General features: G+C 42.4%; 1 protein-coding gene across 3 annotated transcripts in view; it reads right to left on the minus strand.

Moving 5' to 3' along the window:
• Positions 1-789: 789 nt before the first annotated feature.
• The window catches only part of LOC146638248 (transcription factor COE3), a 141,044-nt gene continuing 123,897 nt past the window's right edge, over positions 790-17,936 (minus strand). For 2 of the 3 annotated variants that reach the window (XM_085360670.1, XM_085360662.1), the window contains exons 12-16: positions 15,109-15,174; positions 14,264-14,438; positions 10,323-10,505; positions 6,999-7,088; positions 790-4,860 (exon numbers count right to left, since the gene is read on the minus strand). In XM_085360670.1, coding sequence (XP_085216796.1) covers positions 4,829-4,860; positions 6,999-7,088; positions 10,323-10,505; positions 14,264-14,438; positions 15,109-15,174 — 546 coding nt within the window. In that variant the 3' untranslated portion in view covers positions 790-4,828. The remainder of the gene's footprint in view (positions 4,861-6,998; positions 7,089-10,322; positions 10,506-14,263; positions 14,439-15,108; positions 15,175-17,936) is intronic. The other variant, XM_085360678.1, reaches the window with a different exon arrangement.

A 17,936-nucleotide genomic window follows, 5' to 3' on the forward strand; every position in this document is an offset into this window, starting at 1 on the left:
GATTTAATAAACTTGGTCCCCAATCTTGGGTGGGCTGCCCCCCCCCCCCCTACTTGGGTCACTCAGAATCAGAATCAGAAAGATTTTATTTATCCCCAAGGGGCAATGAACATAAAAGGGGCCATTAAAATTAACATGCCAAGAAGTAGCCCACTACAAATCAGTGCCTGGTTCCTCAACACCTGACCTTGTTGATCTCTCTCACTCATGTCTGCTTGGTCTAGCCCAGGACCCTTACTGGATGCAGACACCCCAGTATGTGTATGTGTGTGTGCGATAGACGCAGATAATTTCTCATTAAATAACAAATGTGACTATTCCAAATCTTTAGATTTTTCTTAAATTTGTCTTACCTGTTTTAAATGATGTTGCTGTAAAAACGTCCAACTTGCAAAGCAGTGCTGCTGGACTCCAGAATATGTGCTGTCTTAAAAGTTTTAATAAGAAGAAATGAAGGTTTTTATATTTCTAATATATATTTTTCATAATTATTTATAATAAAAGTATATACGTTTGTTTGTTTGTTTTTTAATAAAAAAACAACTCCTGTTTTTAAATCTATCTGATGTGAATTAACACGTCTGCTTTCTCTGTCTTGAACGGTTTCATTTGCAATTTGAAAACTTTTAATTTTGATTAAATCATTTTGAGAGCAGATCCAGGTTCTTCGTGAAGTGTGTAAACATTAACTCTTTACTGGTACTTGTGTGTGCTGCCTCCATAATTAGTCGTCGTCCCCCCCCCTTTCTTATTTGAACATCAGCGTAAGTTTGAGAGCTTCGAGCCAAATGTAATCTTTATTAGATTGTTTCTGTACAAAAAGCACTGGATCACAGAGAAAAAAACCAAACAAACCAAAAAACAGAAGACATGCATTTATTTACAGCATGGCCAGAGACAGAAAAAGAAAAAACCTGGGGGTGACACCCCTGTTTGTATCCTAAAGACAACTAATTAAACATTGTGCTTTGATATACTTTGATGATATATTTAATATTTCACAAAAATGCAGTGCCTCTGCCCTCTTTCACATTGAAGTAAAACATAAAAAAGTCTATTTTTCAGTTTAAAACCCAGACGGTGGGAAGCGAGCTCGCTGCGACTGACAAAAAGAGAAAGAAAAGCTGCGAGCTGTTGGAGGGGACTGATCAGGGAGGTTGGCTCTGCTGCCTGGGCTTCATTAGTATCACTGATAAAGGGTCTTTCCCAAAGACGCTGAACAGATACCAGCAAAAAGCTAACGTGACAGCATCCGGGTGACACTGTGCAGAAACTGCTGGATTTGCATAAAGTCAGATGTTTAATCATTTGGACTTCAGATTCCTGCATCAACTCTGCTTTTAACATTCATAGAAATACAAATAAAATTTGTGTAAGTCTGAAGGTTCAGGTAGGTTCAAGCAGTTTGAAAAAAAATGTTTCTTCTACCATCCTTAAACTACGCAAACACACCAAAAAGGAAAAACTGGAGAGCTTTACAGTTTTTATTACTTTATTCCGAGAACGTGTTAAATGTAAAGACAAATCGTGTCTCTGTAAAATAAGATGCAGTATAAACTGATTTTATTTTTTTTCAACTTTGTTTTTGGTGTAAATTTGTAATGCTAATTTTATAATCGTAATACAAGCCGACAGATATCAAATTTATGCTCCTTCTAGTCACATGATCATGGAAGAAAAGTCACACTGTCAGTGTTTTGTATTGGGGGAAAAAATGTCAGAAATTTGAAATTTTTCATTTATCACAATCCAAAGATTCCAGATCTTTATGCCAAATTATTCATCTCACAGTCTCCTGGATCTCTCTGAAATATTCCCCAGATTGAATCTACTGATTCATGCTGAAGAACCTTATTTTTCTCCTTTGTTCACTGACACGACAGTTATATCTAACATGTTGTGTTCACGTACACAAAGTGACACTTTTCCAGATTTAAGTATGTATTTGACATAAGCCTTTTCCTCGATAGAAGTTTACGTTCTTTGGTATTTCCTTTACACTTTAGTTGTATTTTAATACATTTTACTAAACAAATAATAATCTAAAAATGGGGGCCACATTTTCAAAGCCCCCATCCAAAACTTGCATGTTTATGCGAATGAATTAACTTCAAAGTCATATTTGCTGTAAACACAAACGTGATATTTCATGTCCATATTCTCCAAAAAGTAAGAATTTTTTCAGCAATTTCACTTTTTTCAGTGTTTTGATCACATTTGACACAAAGATCTCGTAGTTCTACTTTTCTATTGGGGTAATTTCTTGTAGTTAACAGATGTTAAATCACAAAACGACTCCAGTCTCCAGTTTTTCTTCTCTTTGGTGAAGGAATAAACTTCTACACTTTGTAATTTGGCAGTTTTAACACTTCTCAGCCATCAGTATCTGACGGTTAGCTTCTACAGTTGAGCATCTTTTGTATATTTCAGGGGGAAACCTGAGGGACAAAGACATCAAATCAAGAAAGCAAACAAAAGTAACCTTTGATAATTGCTGTGGAACCAAAACTTTGTCGGAAAAAAGAAAGACTTTGTTTTTAAGCGTGGTCGGTCGTAAGGCATCAAACTCAAGTCTTGGTTCTTTACATTTTTTTGAACTTTTGCCACAGCAGCGCGGGCGATGAGCTTGCATTTCAGTACAGGAGAGCAGTTGCATAAGTAAATGATCCAGATTGTGTGCAACGACGAGAACAGCACCATCGGCAACAACACCAACATCGATGGACGTTTCCTTGAGATCGGTGACCCTAAAAAACTTGGTTTGAAACTCTTCGCCGTGTTTTGAAACCGTACAGTCAATATCAGCAAAAAAAATCCAACACAAAGACGAGGGTCAGGTCGAATATTCAGATGGATAAAATGCTGACTTCTAAACACCAAACCGCCCCCCTCAAAAAACGAGTGCTGGGATATTATGACATTATAAGTCTCTGAGATATAAAAATTTCACATGACGAGGATTTTTGCCATTTCAGGATGGCAGGAGAAAAAAAAACATATTGGTGCATATCGCTCTAGCTTTCATCTTTTTTCTTTTTTTTTTTCCACTTTTAGCTTTTTTCTTTTTTGCTAAGATACATTGCTCTTATTAAGTGCCCCAACAAAAAAAATAGTGCATTAAGAAATAACCATGATTATACATTTCACAATAATACACAAAAGACGAGAAGAACCAGGGGAAACAAACGATGCTGTTTACAAAAAGTTAAATATCGGAAAAGCGTTTTTATACAAAAGTGATGAAAGCGTCGTTTTACGTCCTGCTTTCAAAAACAGGGTGACCGTGTCGTGAGTTTTTTTTGTTTTGTTTTACAAAAGGGTTAATTCTTCCCACTTGTTCACTCTTTTTACAATATCTAAAAGGTATTAAGACATCAAATGTGTTTACATATATATTTGAGACTATCATTCAGGCCTAAATCACAAAAGAACTCCCCAAAACATACTTTATAAATACATATAAAATAAGCACAATCAGAAGAATAACAAGAAAATCTGGTACCTAAATGTGATTAAAACTGCTGCAAGCTTTTTCTGGTTAAAATCTACCACTCGACACACCTGCAAAAACAGAACTATTGTACTGGATTTCAAAATGAGACATCCAAAAGAAAAGAAAAAGAAAAGCTGAAAACGCTGGGCTGCCTCAACGTGTTACGGACAAATGTTAGTGGAACATTTGCTCGTCTCTCTTCGGCAGGATGCTTCATTCTTTCCTTAGCTTACAAAATTACTGCACTTTCCTCCTTTTTAGATTATGAGACACAAACATTGTTAAAAGCTATGGTACAGAAAGTAAAACGCGCTGAGACGTGAGATTCATCGGGGGCTTTAAGGACTCTGGTCCTGGGGGAGGGGCTTGTTGGGGGTTTCTGATTGAAAACCGTCTGACGGTTCTTCCAAGTTTGAAAAATGATTACTTCCTGATTTCCGGACTCGGTCCGACTCAGGGTCAGTGTCCACTGAGAGCTTTTGTTCTAGTGAGAACCAATCAGATCTGCAGCTGAAAACAGAGAAGCTCTTTTCTGCCTTTCTTTATATTTTAAAAATATTTTTATATTGTGTTGACCAAAGTTTTAGATGAGGTAGGGTTACTATTTACTGGCAAATTACCCGCTAATTTGTTTAGATTAGCTAAAAAGCACTTGGTGCTGCCCCTCTGTAGGCTTCCAAAAGACAGCCAATCAGAAGAAAAGTAAGCTTTTCGGGGAGGGGGTCAAACTGAGCTGCCTGGATAACATTACAAGGATTTTTTAGCTAAAAATTAACAGAGATTTGGTGATTTTTATTTATTATTTTTTTACAGTAATCACCAGCATTTTCAGTTTGAACAAAGCGAGGTATTTGAAGATGACACCATCCACTCGGCTGATTTTTTTTTTTCACGATATGATGATTAGCTTAGAACAGATGCTCCCAGTGGACACGCCTACTTCCTGTCTCACAGTGGTTCGAACTGATCTGAGATCTGTTCAGCCTCCACAGACTTCTCAAGTCAAAGTAACCTGTTTAATATCTCAGCACAACATGCAGTACTGCAGACACCTTTCATCCACCCACAGTTCACGCTGAGCGAGCGCTGCCTCCGCCCGCAGCCACTGCAGACGTTTCCTGTTCCGGGTTCGTAAACGCCTGCCGGTGGTGTCTGCAACGGCTGCAGGAAGAAGCGACGTCCTCGGCTGATGGTGACTGAATTGTTGAAGTTCTTCGGGTTCGGACTCTGGGTCAGACGGGTCGGTCTAAAGGATGATGGGAAGGACGTTGTTGTGGCGTTTCAGGCTGGGGGAGGGTTGTGGGGAGTCTGACGGTACCTGGCTGAGAGTCCTCCTCACATGGGGGGCACGATGAGACCTGCCATGGCTGAAACAACACAGAATGAGTCAGATCTCATGTTTCGTGATGCTCGCTGAGCATTTCAGGCTACGTCCACGCATACACTGGATTTTTCAGTTTGATTGGAAAAATGTCTCCATCTGTCGTGAAAATGCAAAGCGCTGCCAAACTGCAGAGGTGGGAAGTAACAAAGTACAAATACTTCGTTAATGTACTTAAGTAGAATTTTCAGCTATCTGTATTTTACCTGTGCAGTTTTTTTTCTTTTACTCCCTACATTTATAAACAGATACCTGTGCTTTCTTCCTCACATTTTCAAAACAAGCTTTTGAGCGTTTTTATTTCACGTCACTGCGGCCTTCCCAACATCAAACCAATTTGAGCCTAAACAGAAACACATGAGAGTCACTCCTGTTCGTTTATTAATCACCAGGAGATGTTGCATAAAAACAGACGATAGAAGCAAAACTGTTTCTCCTTGTTTTGAGAGCTAACTTCACTCAGAGATGGAGAAAGATAAAAAAGGCAGGACAGGAGAGGAAGGCGAGAGCTTAGATTTAAAGAAAGGACTGCTCATTTAAAGCTCACAAGTAAGTCCTCACATTTTTAAATCACATATTGGGTCTGTACATGTGATATTATGTTGTTTCATATTGTGAGACATGCAAAACAAACTGAGGGAGACTGTTATTTAAAGGCTGCATGAAAATCCTCTGCAGGTTAGTGCAGGATAAACAGGTTAGTTTGTTGTACTGTGATGGATTTAAATCAGAAAATCGACTCAAGCTCTGAATAGAAATTATTGTGAGTTATGAATCTTTCCCCCACGCTGAGCCATTACAGACAGTTTTAGGGTTGCTCCACCTGCTGAATCCACTTTAACCCCTGACTGTCGCCCTCTACAATGTAGCAACAGGACACAGAGCTATGTTTGGTTTCCTTATTTTTCTCTTCATGTTCTGCTGATGTGATTCAAGCTGAGAATATTCGTGAGAATTAAAATGTTTGAATGAAATAAAGTCTGTACTCCCATCTACTGACATTATTTTATTATTATGTTAAAACAGCACAAGGTTCAATTAGCTTTCCACAAATATAGAAACGTCCTCCAAAAAGCTACTTTTTACTCTGAGTACATTTCAGAGCCGCTACCTTTTTACTTTTACTGGAGTACAGAACTTGAATCAGTACTTCAACTTTTACTGGAGTACTTTTTAACACTAGTATCTTTTTTTCTACTTAAGTACAGACTATCTTTACGTTTGCCACTTCTGCCTAACTGTGAAGAAATGTTAGCCAATCAAAAACCCACAAACATGGCGCACAGTTTGATATCAAAACAGGAGATAAAGGTGCACGCTGTTGATGCTGTGAGGCGAATTCAAAAAGTCCTTTTTTAGCTGAGTACATGCGGATGCAGCCTCAGTTTTTCTAAAATTCTACTTTACTGTACTTTAACATAACAATGTTTTATCATGAAAGTTTTTTACTGTTCAAGCTGCCCACTCAGAAATATTTAAAACGTCTTGGTGATTATAACTGTGGATATTACAAGACCTAAAATATGTTTTTTCATGAAGAGTGAAAAAACCTCCAGTTTTAAATAAAAACGCCTTCCTGAGAGGCACATCGAAAAGATTTAAGATACGTCTCGTGTAAACAGATCTCTGGAATAATTAGGGTTCATTTAACACACTCGCACAAAATATGCATTTGCTGTTAAAGTCTTTCTGTGAAGCGCTGAAAGGTTAAATAAAATCAGTTAAATGCCTGCGTTGTAAAAGTATTTGGATAAAGCTGAGAGATGATGTTGAAATAAAGACAGATCTACGACGGATTCTTGGACTTCACTGAGCCAAATAAAAGCTAAAGAATAGGACTCGGTTATGGGGGGAAATACTTTGCAGGGTGAAATTTGCAGCGGTATTAACTATAAAAGAAAAATGCTCAAGTTTAAGCTCCAAATTCCCCAAAATGCCAGAAGTTATGGATCAACTTTGACCTCCAAGTGTGTGAAAGCAGGAATCAACACGCAACACAGAAAGAGTCCTTCTCATACAGCGGCGCCGCGTGGACATCCACCTGCGTGTCCTGATGGGACACGAGCAGGAGGACAGCAGGGGGCGGGGGTGCTGACAGGCGGGACGGGGGGGTGGGATGCTCACCCTGGAGGTTGCTGCCATTGGTGGTGGTGCAGGTGGGGGGCGGGGAGGTCTGTGGCCGCACGACAGGGGCGAAGGCGCTCTTCTGTTTGACTGCAGAAACCATATGGACAGGAGAGAATGAATAAGGGCCTATGGGAGTAGACGAAGAAGAGGAGGAGGTGAGGAAGACAAGGGAAGGAGGAGTAGGAAGGTGTGGGGAGGGGGTCCTACAGGAGGAGGACGTGACGGTAACGAGCAGGCAGACAGACAGGAGGTGAGCGATCGGACGGAGATGAGGCGAATCATGCAGGGAGGAGGAGGAGGATGATGAAGAGGAGGGTGAGGAGGAGGAAGAATGGGTCCCTGCCTCAGATCGGGCCGAGGTCTGCAGGAACAAACATGCTCCGAGCACAAACAGCTGCACATCTGGCAAAGTTGATCCATAACTTGAAGGACTTGTTTGGAATAAACCAACCTGAGAGCAGCAGCAGCAGCTTCATCCGCGCACGCTGCACAGGTGTGTGTGTGTGTGTGTGTGTGTGTGTGTGTGTGTGTGTGTGTGTGTGTGTGTGTGTGTGTGTGTGTGTGTGTGTGTGTGAGAGAAGGCAGGTGTCTAACATCGTGCGGTAAATTGACTTTTTTCCTTTTTAATAAATCACCCACTCATTTACTCTTCGTGTGTCTTTAGGCGAACAGCTTTGAATTTTCCTGCTGCTTCTACAGCTGACTCCCGATTAAAGGAACAGTTCAACATTTTCAGAGACGCTCTTATTGATCATCATCTATCGGTGGTCAGTGCAGAGCCGGAGCTGTCCATCAGTGATGACTTGAGCTTGACATCTGTTCTTTGGAAGTTTTCCGGAAGCAACCTGAGCAGACCCGGCGTTTAAACCAAACAGAGCCAAAGTACGAGTAAACTCCTGAAGCCTTCAGTCACGACTTCTTCAGGAGACTTGTCACATGTATTTGCTGCTAAGGTGCTTTCTCCTTTTAATTTTTATTACATTTTTAATATTTTGCTCATCTCCGGCTCTTTAAAGTCACCTCCTCCTGATTTACTCATTTGAGTATTTCGTTCCTCTGAATCTTTAAAGTAGTCTTTAAACTGAAGATGTGACTTTAGAGTTCAGAAGCTTTCCGGGAAAATCGTGAGGATATGACGTTAATGTGGTCGGACGACTAAAAGTGCACTCTGTCAAACAAGCATGACGTAATGTGACGTTTAACTTAATGCTAAGCTGACCACATCTGGACTCTCCACTGCAGGTTTGAAATCAGCCGCCATCTCTGCAGTCGAGACTCTGAAATGTATCTTAACAGTGGATGTGTTGCTACCCCAAAGGTCACCGTGAAATACTGAAATTTCCAGTAAAATCTCAGACACGACCCTGAAGTTACAAACAGCAGATGGCTCCAGCTCTGAGCTGAATACATAATCATCAGCGGATTAATTTCCGTCTCTGAAACGCAGAGTTTTGAGCGCATCTGTCCAAATGTTGAGCTGTTCCTTTAAGAGCTTCCACAGAGTTTATGGACCACAGTGTGTCTGTAATGATTCAAGGACAGCATTTGAACATGGAACTGTAAAATGAAGCGGGGGAATGTAAATGTGATTTATCACTTCATGCCAACAAGCATCAGTCTGTCCTGGATCGCTGCTTCTTTCTCCTCACATTTCCTCCTCCTTGGCTCCTTCTTGTTGTTTTTCCGTTCCTTTTTCTCCAGCTGATATTAATGGATTCGGCCCAAAGCGTGAATGCATGAATGCATGAAGGATGCGGTGAGGGTGTTAGTGGGGTTAGTGGAGGAGGTGGAGGGGATGGGTGAGGAGGAGTATGGACAGGGGGACAGTCAGAGGAGGGAAGGAGGAGGTGAACAATGCGTGGCAGTGTTAAGTCCACACACACGCACACACAAACACTCAGACCCTCGGCGGCGGGAAACTGTAGCTCAGCCAGGCGAGATGTGAGCCCACCTTTTGTTTAGTCGCCAGGGACGACAACATCACCTGGCAAGGAGACGCATTTTGAGCTCACTACCTTCTAAACGAGTCTCGCTGAGACTTGCTGAGCTCTTTGATACAGAAGCCAAAACAATGGAGCGCTCCCCGCGGGCGAGTTTAGTCTCCAAAACACACCTGCGCCTTCTACGCTGCTGCTCCGACTCCAGGCATGTTAATCAGCGCCGAGTGTAAAGTTTGACGAACAACACGGCCGACTCAGAAGCATCGACTCGTCTCCTGCAGCGGGAAATGCTTCACTTTTGTTTGCTCGTATTGCTCTGTGCACAACGCCATCATCAATCTGCCATCAAGTCGTTTTATTTTCAGCATCGCGAATCCATATACAGAGTATATCATCAGTACTACGAAGCCCAGTACACTGGGTAATGTGGTGTCAAGCTAGGTACCAACACTCAACAGCTCTTGGTATCTTGGTCACGTTCACGCTTGATACGGATCCTTTGGCCTTTTACTAACATTTTAAAGCTGTTAGCCAAATCACTGCTCATAATTACTCTGGATTTCATTAAAATATGATGCCTCCACCGAGGCATAAGACAAGATGAAGGAACGTTTTTAGTGCTGTTGTTTTTCTTCTCTCTCTCAGCAAGATAAAAGCAAACCAGACCAGTGGGTGGAGACGTGGGCTAAAGGTGAGGGAAGAAATTCTGGTTCAGATCCAATTTTATAAAATTAAAACATCGGCCTTGCTGAGAACATTTTCCCAGGCTAGTCCATAATAATCATAGGTGCTTTCAGTGGTTAACGGGCTCCTGAGTCCCTTAAAATACCTAAATATGCCGACCCTAAACCCCTACTTGGCTGAGAATAACTTCAGTTATTCTAATTCCTGTGCTTACTGTAAAGTTTTCAAACTTTTCCTTCTGGTTCTTCATGCTACTTGGATACTTAAGCCTCCGTTATTGCTTCACCCAACACTTCCAACATCTCCTTAAGCCGCTACCTTCACATGCAACTACATGGACCAATACAGCTTCAACTCCCATCACTTCATTACATGGACTTAATCGTTTTAATGACTCAACTGCCACTCCACCGTCAAGTTCAATTCAAACATCAGCCAGCAGCAGAGCATCAACATAAACGAGCAGCGTCCATAGCTTTAATGCAGGTTTTGGTAACGTGGCATCAAATGCAGATTTAAGCAGGAAGCACAGATTTCTTTTTTAATCGGTATTTGGAGCATCAGGAACAGCGCTGTGTGTTTTGGAGCATAAATACGTCTGATTTTAGCCACAGTTGTAAATGATCCCTCCTGCTGACTGCCTCCTGGATGGATGAGGTTTGGTTTCGTTAATGCGATATGTAAGCGTATTACTCACTTGCGTAAGCGGAGTTGGCGGTGGAGCCGTTGAGGAAGCTGGGGGATCCAGGTACGCCCAGGTTGGTCATCCCCGCCCCGTATCCGTTCATGGTGGACGTGATGGTGTTGTAGTTGGACTGCTGAGGCGTGGAGCTCGGCACGTAGCCGCGAGGAGACACGCTGTTTGAGTTACGGGAATAGCCTAAGAGGAGGAAGAAGTACTCTTCATCATGTGTCCATACGCTGACTTCAGTGTTTGGATAGATAATCAATCATCTCTCATCATTACGTCATAATTAAGAAATGAATCTTTACTTTAAGACTGTGAAATTCAAAAAACATTTACTTGATGTGACGACTTCCAAGAGTAACTGTCACTCTAAATTTCTCACAGTTTGATTGAACTGGACCCACGCTGTGCATTTCCAGCTCCAAATTTGTTATTCTGTGACTACAGTAGCTTTGCATGATTCCCAGCAGTTGGTGCGGTGCCTCAATTAATGTTCATTTAGCCCCTTCTCCTTTAAACTGTGTAGGATGAAGTAGATATAATTATTCAAAATGTTTACAACAAAATGTTATCGGGTTTTAACTCCATTAATCATCTCATGACCTTCTTGATTGATCGGGTGACCCTTTGGTCGAGAACCACTAAACCAGCAGACAAATTACTAAAGTAGTGAGTTCACTGTGAAATCTGTCTTTTAATTGCAAAGACAACGTTTTGTACAGCCTCTCTCCGCCCCAACCTCCTCCTTCTGACTCAGCCCACCTGAGCGTGAGACGTTTTTATTTATTCGTTTTTCTCAAATGCAAAAACACAGTCGAAGCCCTGTAAGGGCAAACCAGGCTGACAGGTAGAGATATGAAACTGAAAAGCAGTATTCATCACCAAGAAGATCTTGATAATGATCTTGTAAAATTATTCAGAATAAACAAACAGAATACAAAACTAATATCTTTTTTAACCCAGGAATGTAAATGTTTGGTGGTCTAAAACTGGTTTGACAAAAGGCCAACTCACATAGTAAGAAAACCTACAAATTACCCTACATTTTGCTGACCTCCTCACTGTGACCTCAGCAGTGACATCATCGCGCCTGTCACTGCTGGTCTCCTGTTATGAAGAGCTCGCCTCCCTGCAGGCGAGGTCTGCCCTTCATCTGTCACCTGACTCCTGCTTTTTACTTACCTCTGGTCTCCCTTCTCTCCCCTCTCACCCCCCCATGCTCCCACTGATTGACCCTCATCCAAGATGCATTGAATACCAATGTTCCCGCAGCACAGAGCCTGACCTCTGACCCCCTCGCGAGGCTCCACAGTTCCCACCGACCTCGGGACGAGCTCACTTAGCAGAGCTAACAGAGTGCCAAGTAGCACATTACGCCCTCTCTCTCGCCTCACCCTCCACCCTCTTTCCCTTTCCCCCAACTTCCCATTTCGGGCCAACGCAATTCCCAGCAGGAGCGGCTGATGGAGCGCTGCCCAGGGACAAGGGCGAGGAGAGGCGGCGATGGGAAACACATGTGGAGTAGCAGAGTGCAGGGAGCGGCCGAGCACTCAGAGTAAATGTAAGGATTGTTCTGTAATAAAAAAAATAATGCCTTAACAAATGGACTGAGTGTTGGGTGGTGTTTGTCTTGGTGCGTTCCCTCTCCCTATCCATTTCGCCACAGCAGCGTGGGAAGCAGATCGGATGCAGGTCACATTCTGCGCGCTCATTCACACCGAAGCCTGAAACGTGTTTGCTGCAGAGCAGTGCAGATGAGCTGGTTAACGGACAGTTTGGATTTCACTGTTTAATGACAAAAATTAACGACTAGAAAAGCTCTTTCAGAGTTAATAACTTTTTTATCAGTTAAAAATTTATTTATATACTGTTTTTGTCACTTTAACAGATTTAAGCTCTATATTTTTAATTTCTTTGCCTTCTGTATAAACCGATGACGGTTCTCTGTCTAAAATCAGAAAACTCCTGCTGCTACTCTACTGTATGTACTGTAATTATACTAGTTTAAATAACATATGTATCAGATATCTGAGTATTAGTGTACTGACAACAAAAATCATCAGGTAGTGCCTCTATGATAGCAATAATGTTAGGAAGCAAGCTAAGCCTAGCCAGCTAGCTGTAATTTAGCAATGCAGCAAGAATATGTTGCTGGTAAAATTGTAGCATTCACTAATTTTTAAATTAAAACAACCCGTTCAATCAATGTCTGAGAGTTAGCAAACTTCATTTACTAAAGACAGCATTTTGCTATGCTGGATAGCTAGTAGTTTGTCCTCTTTTTATGACTCAAATGCTCTGTGACTGCCAAAATTCCTGATTAGACAAAACTCAATTTCTTCTGGCTAGAGTTAGCTAATTTTAGTACTAACCAAAGCAGAAAAACTACTTGCTAGCCAACATATCACTTAACAGTTAGCTAACTTTAACCTGCTTCCTCACTAACACTATGGAGCCACATCAGTGCTAGTTCCTGTCCTTACTCTGTGTTCTGCTGGGAAATAGTCGTTTGATAGCATTAGCAGTTAGTGGACTATTTTTAAGCTAACATTAGCTGCTGTTGTTTATGGCTAGTAGTACAAGGGCGACAGGTATTCAGGGAATTTACTTGGAAGTGAGAATACACATCTTCAAAAACAATTAAGCCTTATCCATGATTCTGTAAGCGTTACATGCAAAGTTATAAAGAAGGCTGAAAGTGGGCAGGTAAGTAAAAACATGTTTTGGGGGTATTTTTCCTGGTATCAGGCTTCCCTCGTGACCCCATAAACTCTGACAAAGACAGACTCCAGAGGAAAAAGCCTTCATCCTGCAGGACGATGACATGATGCTGAGCAGGCCGAGCTGAATTGGAGCTGTAAATTACCTGCTTCGTCCGCCTGATAAGGTCTGGGCTCGAGAGCTGCTGTTTTTATTAATGTTTTAATCACGGTGGATAATTGCAAGGGGCACACAGAGCCATTTCATACTTCATAACAGCGGGGAGGACGGCATTAGATCCTCGGTGTAATGTTTCCGACTGGACCACAGTTATGAATTTTCAGCATGGCTGCTACCTCGTTTCCCATGACCTCATAGATTCCTGTAAGGTGTTCGCTGCGGGGCCGATGGGAAAACCAGGCCACGGTTTGTGGTCGAAGTGGAGGGGGGGTGTCCGGGGAGTAAAAGCAGCTCGATCTGCTTCCTGTCGACGCGTTCACAAGCTGTTTGTTGCATGTTTTCCTGAGCGTTCCTGACAGAAGCAGAACTGACTGCTGAACGGAAACACTGAGGATAACAAACCCACAGAGCTACAGTGGAAACACCACCGAACGTATCTGCTAACAAGAACTGAGATATATCAGATTTCCACTGACGTCCAAAAACTTGTAGAAACACTTCAGTGAACGTGCTCTTGTTTATTTTGACTGTGTCTGATAGCAGGTACTAAAACAATAAACATGAATTCATGTGCTGCTGAAAATAGTCTATAAAAATAACTTTGTGGAGCCCTTTGGTAATCTATGGACGCTTGCATCCACTCAAACTAAAATGTGTGGTTTTATAACTGAAAGAGATGTGTGAACTTGAACCCTACATGGAAGTCATACATTGTTTCATGAACTCTAGTGAAGTATCCTGTAGGACTCTACAGAAATTCAATGACGTCCAGTGAACTTTCCTGACGTCCACTAAACCACTCCAGTCTACTGGACTCTTCTAAAGACTCTTTTTAACTCTCAGACTCTCAATAAAGTTGGACCCTAAAAACATTTGTTGGACTTTACTTAACGATACTAAACTCCCTGTCCCTGCTGGATTCTAGTGGACAGTCAACCCTGCTGGTCAACAAAGTCTACTTGGCCTCCATTTGTCTTTAATGCAGTCTACTGAGCACACTTGTGATGCGGCGTAAACCATGAGGCCTCCACCCCCTCCCTAGAGGATCATGGGTAGCAGCGCGCTCTCACCTTGGTCGGCCTGCGAGGCCTCGGAGATGTTGACGGCGAGCTGACTGCTGAATGAGTTCACTCCCATCATCCCCGAGTGAGCGGCTGAGCCAGTGAGCGACGGCAGCTGGTTGTGACTGCGAGGGACGCTGTAGAGCGCCTCGGTGAGGTCGGCCGCTCGCTTCAGGATGATTTCCTGCGAGGAGAGGGGAGGACGGGACATTATTTTGTAAGAGTTACTGTTGGCATGAAAATGTTGGAAAGCAGTGAATCTCAGTTCTGCGGTTCCCACCAGTGAACTAAATTTAGAGTTCACGGGACGTATGATGATGTTGAAGTTTGACATTTTTTGAATCTCTTGTTTTTATGTCATATTGAAGTGTGAGCAACGTAAATAGTCACTGAAAAATTTAGTAAAACCCCACATGGATGTTTGCGCTTCAGTAGAAGGTGATTGTCTGGACATATATATACAAAAAGATTAGAACTCACACATTGGAGAACAAAATAGTTGCGAAGTGCTTGGAGTGAGTGATGAGGGTTACCCAGAGTGAGGTGATTGGTGAGGTGGGTGGGCAGGGGTGAGGTGTGGGGGGACAGCATTAGTTAATTGTCTGAATGGCCCAGGGGAAGCTGTCAGTGTAGTAAATGCAGGGATTCTGTTAGACGTATGAAGTCTAACACAGTTTTTCATTCAGGAGTCTGGGATTTCTGTCCTCTGTTAGAGCCTCACTATTACATTTTTCTTATCATTACTCATCATTTATTTCTGAGATATATCCTGAGGTTTGTGATGGGATGTTTCACTGATCCTCATGTGTTTGAGTTTGAAGAGGCCAAAGGTCAAAGTGAAGGTGCTCCCTCACCTGGTTATTGTGCGGCATCCCGTACAGAGCTTCCACCAGGTCGGCCGCTCGCTTCAGCAGCACTTCCTGAAAAAAGACAAAAAAGGGAGGTTTAACAGAAAACACAACACAAGGACGACAGAAGAAGAATCAGCAGGAAGCCATATTCTCACACACACACATTTTCCATTCAGCCCACAGGAGAGGAAGCGTCCAATCTGAGAGTCTGGGTTTAATAATGTGACTGATAAACAAGTGAATACAAACACAAGAAGAGGGGGTGATGGGTAAAAAAAAAAGGAAAGGAAGGAAAGAACCAAAAAAGAGAAATAAAATAAGGAATGAGAAAAGGAGACAGGAGAAAGAAAGGAATACAGGATGGAAAAAAGGAAGAAAAAATTACAAAAGGAAACAAGGAAAGAAATAAGGGATAAGGGGAAGGAAATTAAACAAAATGAAGGGAACATTAGGGAAAATTAAAGTCAGAAAAAAATGCAAGTAAAAACATTTAAATGGACAGGGATAAATAAATGATATCAACAGAAGGAAACAAGGAACAGGAAAGGAAACAAGGGGGGAGGAAGAAACAGAGAAGGGATGGAAAGAAACAAGGAAAGGTGAGGAAACAAGAAAAACCATTAATGAAAGAAAGAATGCAGGAAGGAAGGAAGTGAGGAAGGGAAATATAAAGGTAAAAGGTGAAATAAGGAAACAAGGGAGGAAAAAAGGTGATGTAAACAAAGCGCTGAATGGAGACACAGGAAAGCCTGAGGATGATCAGCTGACAGAGGGAGGAGGAGGTGTGGAGTCCCAGAGGAGCAGCAGTGGGGAGGTGGAGGCCTCTGCTGGATCTCCCTGAGGTATTACAGCAGGAGAGGGAGAGAGGGAGGCTTGTTTTTCACGTGAAGTGATGAAGGAAGAGGAGGAGGAGGTGACGGCTGCCACTCTCTAGGTTCAGCCATCAGAGCTCCGACCGCACTGCAGACGCTGTTCCCGAAAGTTCGAGGCAGCGAGGAAACTGACGGGAACTGACGTCAACTTGAGATTCGGCCCCGTGCGCCTCCCCCGGCCCCCCGACCCTGAACCTACACCCCTCTCTGAAAGGTTCGCTGACATCAGCACGTCACAGGTTTCCTTCACTTTTGTTCCATCGTCTCCTTTTCCCTCCTGTCTTTCCTTCCTTGCTTTTATCCTTTCATCAGTTATTATTTCCTTTTTTGCCCTTTCCATTTCTTCACTGTTTCTAGTATATTTGATTTTCTTTGAGACTTCTACATCAACAGTGAGACTTTTTTCCCCACAACAAATATAAATAAATTGTAAAAAAAAAAAAAAACCACAAATATAATACAAATAAAAACTCATATATGCAAATGAATAGTTAATAATTATTTTTTAATTTGTCATCGAGTCATCATGGTTCAGGCTTTAAAAGGTTAAAGAGCAGCTTAATGGCAGCGTCTGATGCCCTCAGCAGGCTTCCTGAAACTGGCCAATGAGAACAAATACAAACATTTCATGCATTGAACTAAAGTGAATGAAGCTTCCTGGCGTTCGTCTGGCATGTCAACGGATCGGTGTACTTCCTGGACCTCTGGTTATTTTTTCTTGAGGCTGAAATTTGTCGATTTGTTGTTCAGCAGCATTAAACTGTCCCTCCACAGAGCAGCGGTGCAGCTCTAATATGAAGTAAAGGAGTGCGAGAGCTCCTTCCACCTGTGATTATGAATGTGCGGCTGACCCTGAACCGCATCTTTGAACTCAGCATTAGAGATTCTGCTGCTGTCGAAGCCGCTGAGGAGAAACGTTTCCCTCATCTCGCGGCTGTCGGCACGAATCACTCCTGCCGCTCAAATCTGCGCCTTCTTATTTCTGTCGAGTTTCACTGCAGAACGCAGAGATTAAAGGGGATTTCTACTTTGGATTCTACTGATTTTTTTTTTATTGCATTTTAACTTTCTGCTGGAGCCGCAGCTTCTAAACAAAAACGTCTCCAGAGACGCACTTTGTGTTCCCTCCCTGGCCAATCAGAGCGCTTCCTCTGAGTTGGCAGCGAACCGGCCTTTGACACACGAAGGTCTCCGTTTCCCACGACAGGCGATGACCTCGGGGGCAACGGTCCAGCACGCGGACGCTTTTTTCCTTGACCTGAAGCTTGAACGTTGAAGTGAACGCATCACTGTTTGTTTACACCAGAATCAGCTGTTTGATGAGCTCTGCTCGTTCTTCTCTTTGCTCCCTGTTTCCTTTCTTCCTTCCCTACCTCCTTTATTTCCTGCTTTTGTCCCATCTTCCTCTTTCCTGACTTCGTGTGTTCCTTCCTACTGTCTCTCTTTTTTAACTTTGGTTACCGATCTTTCTTTCATTCTTTTCTCCCCCTCTCTTCCTTCTTCATCTTTCCTTGCTTCTATTCCTCCTTCTTTCCTGTCCTCTGTATTCCTTCCCTTTTCTCGAGTCTACTTTTGTTCCTTCCTACTGTCTTTCCTTCTGTGTGTCCTCCTCTGCATTCCTTTTCCATCTCATTTACCTTTTTCCTATCCTCCTTCCTTCCCATCTTCCTACCTTCTTGCCTTTCATCTTTTTCATTCCTTTCTTCCTACTGCTTTTGGTTTGTCTTTCTTGTGTCATCCCCTTTCTCCCTTCCTTCCCTCCTACCTGTCTTCCACATTCCTTCCTTTCCCCCCTTCTTTTCATTTTTCTATATTCCTGTCTTCATTCATGGTGTCTTTCCTTCCCTCCTTCCATTTTTCCTTTTATTATTTATCTCCTTCATTTCCTCATGTTATTTTTCTGCTCCCTTTCCTCCTTTATCCTCCACTCACTGATATTCCTTCCTTCCTTCCTTCCCT

The sequence above is a fragment of the Diplotaxodon limnothrissa genome, linkage group LG2 (genome assembly GCF_057381915.1).
Source record: "Diplotaxodon limnothrissa isolate DT_005_m linkage group LG2, D_limnothrissa_male_GT1.1, whole genome shotgun sequence".
Classification (NCBI taxonomy): Eukaryota; Metazoa; Chordata; class Actinopteri; order Cichliformes; family Cichlidae; genus Diplotaxodon; species Diplotaxodon limnothrissa.